General features: G+C 45.0%; 1 protein-coding gene across 1 annotated transcript in view; it reads left to right on the top strand.

Annotated features, from left to right (window-relative positions):
• Positions 1 to 981, top strand: part of T265_12698 (hypothetical protein) — a gene marked incomplete at both ends in the record, with an annotated part of 40,139 nt that overhangs the window by 14,688 nt on the left and 24,470 nt on the right. Inside the window, one exon of the mRNA XM_009164961.1 lies at positions 30 to 146. Coding sequence (XP_009163225.1) covers positions 30 to 146 — 117 coding nt within the window. The remainder of the gene's footprint in view (positions 1 to 29; positions 147 to 981) is intronic.

Here is a 981-nt window from a genome sequence, read left to right as displayed (position 1 = left end):
CTAAGGGTACTGCCGTTCTCCCACCCTAGATTCCGGCTCGCTCGTCATTGACACCCTTCTGGAAACAGACTCTGGTTCATACGAATGTATGGCACAAAATGCTGTCGGTACGGTTCTGAGCAATGCTGGTCACCTGCATGTTCGACGTGAGTCCCTGTGGATAATTGATTTGCCGGACGACACACTTTTCAACAACCGCTAATGTTTTTTCGCTCAACTCTGATCGATCTCATTTTTTTACTGACCATCCCGGACGTGCTGTTTCGTGGTTGACTGATTGGGACACTAGGGGGATGTTGTTTTCGACCTAATCTGCGAAGAACGTCTCTTGAGGTTCAAGCTTCGTGATAGTTAATTAGGTTCCATCAGGCAAAGCAAAATTTCACTCGTATTCTTACTCACAAAACCCTATTCGAATGAATTGGGGCGCAATACTTTATACATGAGTGTTTTCATGGGAAAAAATCGGATGGGATGGCGTGATTGCTTGTGTAAAAGCATCTGCCCAGATAAAAACCTGTGTAGAATTCATGCAGGTATGATGGTTTATAGTCGAGAAATTTCCAGACTTTCCTCTTTCAAGTGAAATCCCCTGATGCCAAAAAAAGAAAAAGCGCTGTGCAGTTGTTTTACCCCTATAGGGAAAAAGCGAATCTCCAGCGAAATCTGAACCCGCATCTCCCGGCTAGTAGTTGACTAGTACATCGCTCAGCCATGAGCGGTCGATTGGCAGTCAACACGTGACCACGTAATGTGGATTCCATAATTTAGGGATAAGTCCTTTGCTTTCTGCTTTCTTCTATTTAATCATACTGCAGGAAAGTCCCCTATGGACGAAATGGTCTAGTCTTCAGGTTGTAGACGAGATGTCTAGGAATGCCGTTTACCTACGCGAAACGCCAGTGGCTCTTGGTAAGGATGAAACAGCTGCATAATGCATCTCAGTTACCCGGCATGGATCTTCTTTGCCTATATGACGAA

This window comes from Opisthorchis viverrini, assembly GCF_000715545.1.
Source record: "Opisthorchis viverrini unplaced genomic scaffold opera_v5_10, whole genome shotgun sequence".
NCBI classification, from domain to species: domain Eukaryota; kingdom Metazoa; phylum Platyhelminthes; class Trematoda; order Opisthorchiida; family Opisthorchiidae; genus Opisthorchis; species Opisthorchis viverrini.
The sequence above is the reverse complement of the archived record's forward strand: the minus strand, read 5'-3'. Positions and strand labels throughout refer to the sequence as shown.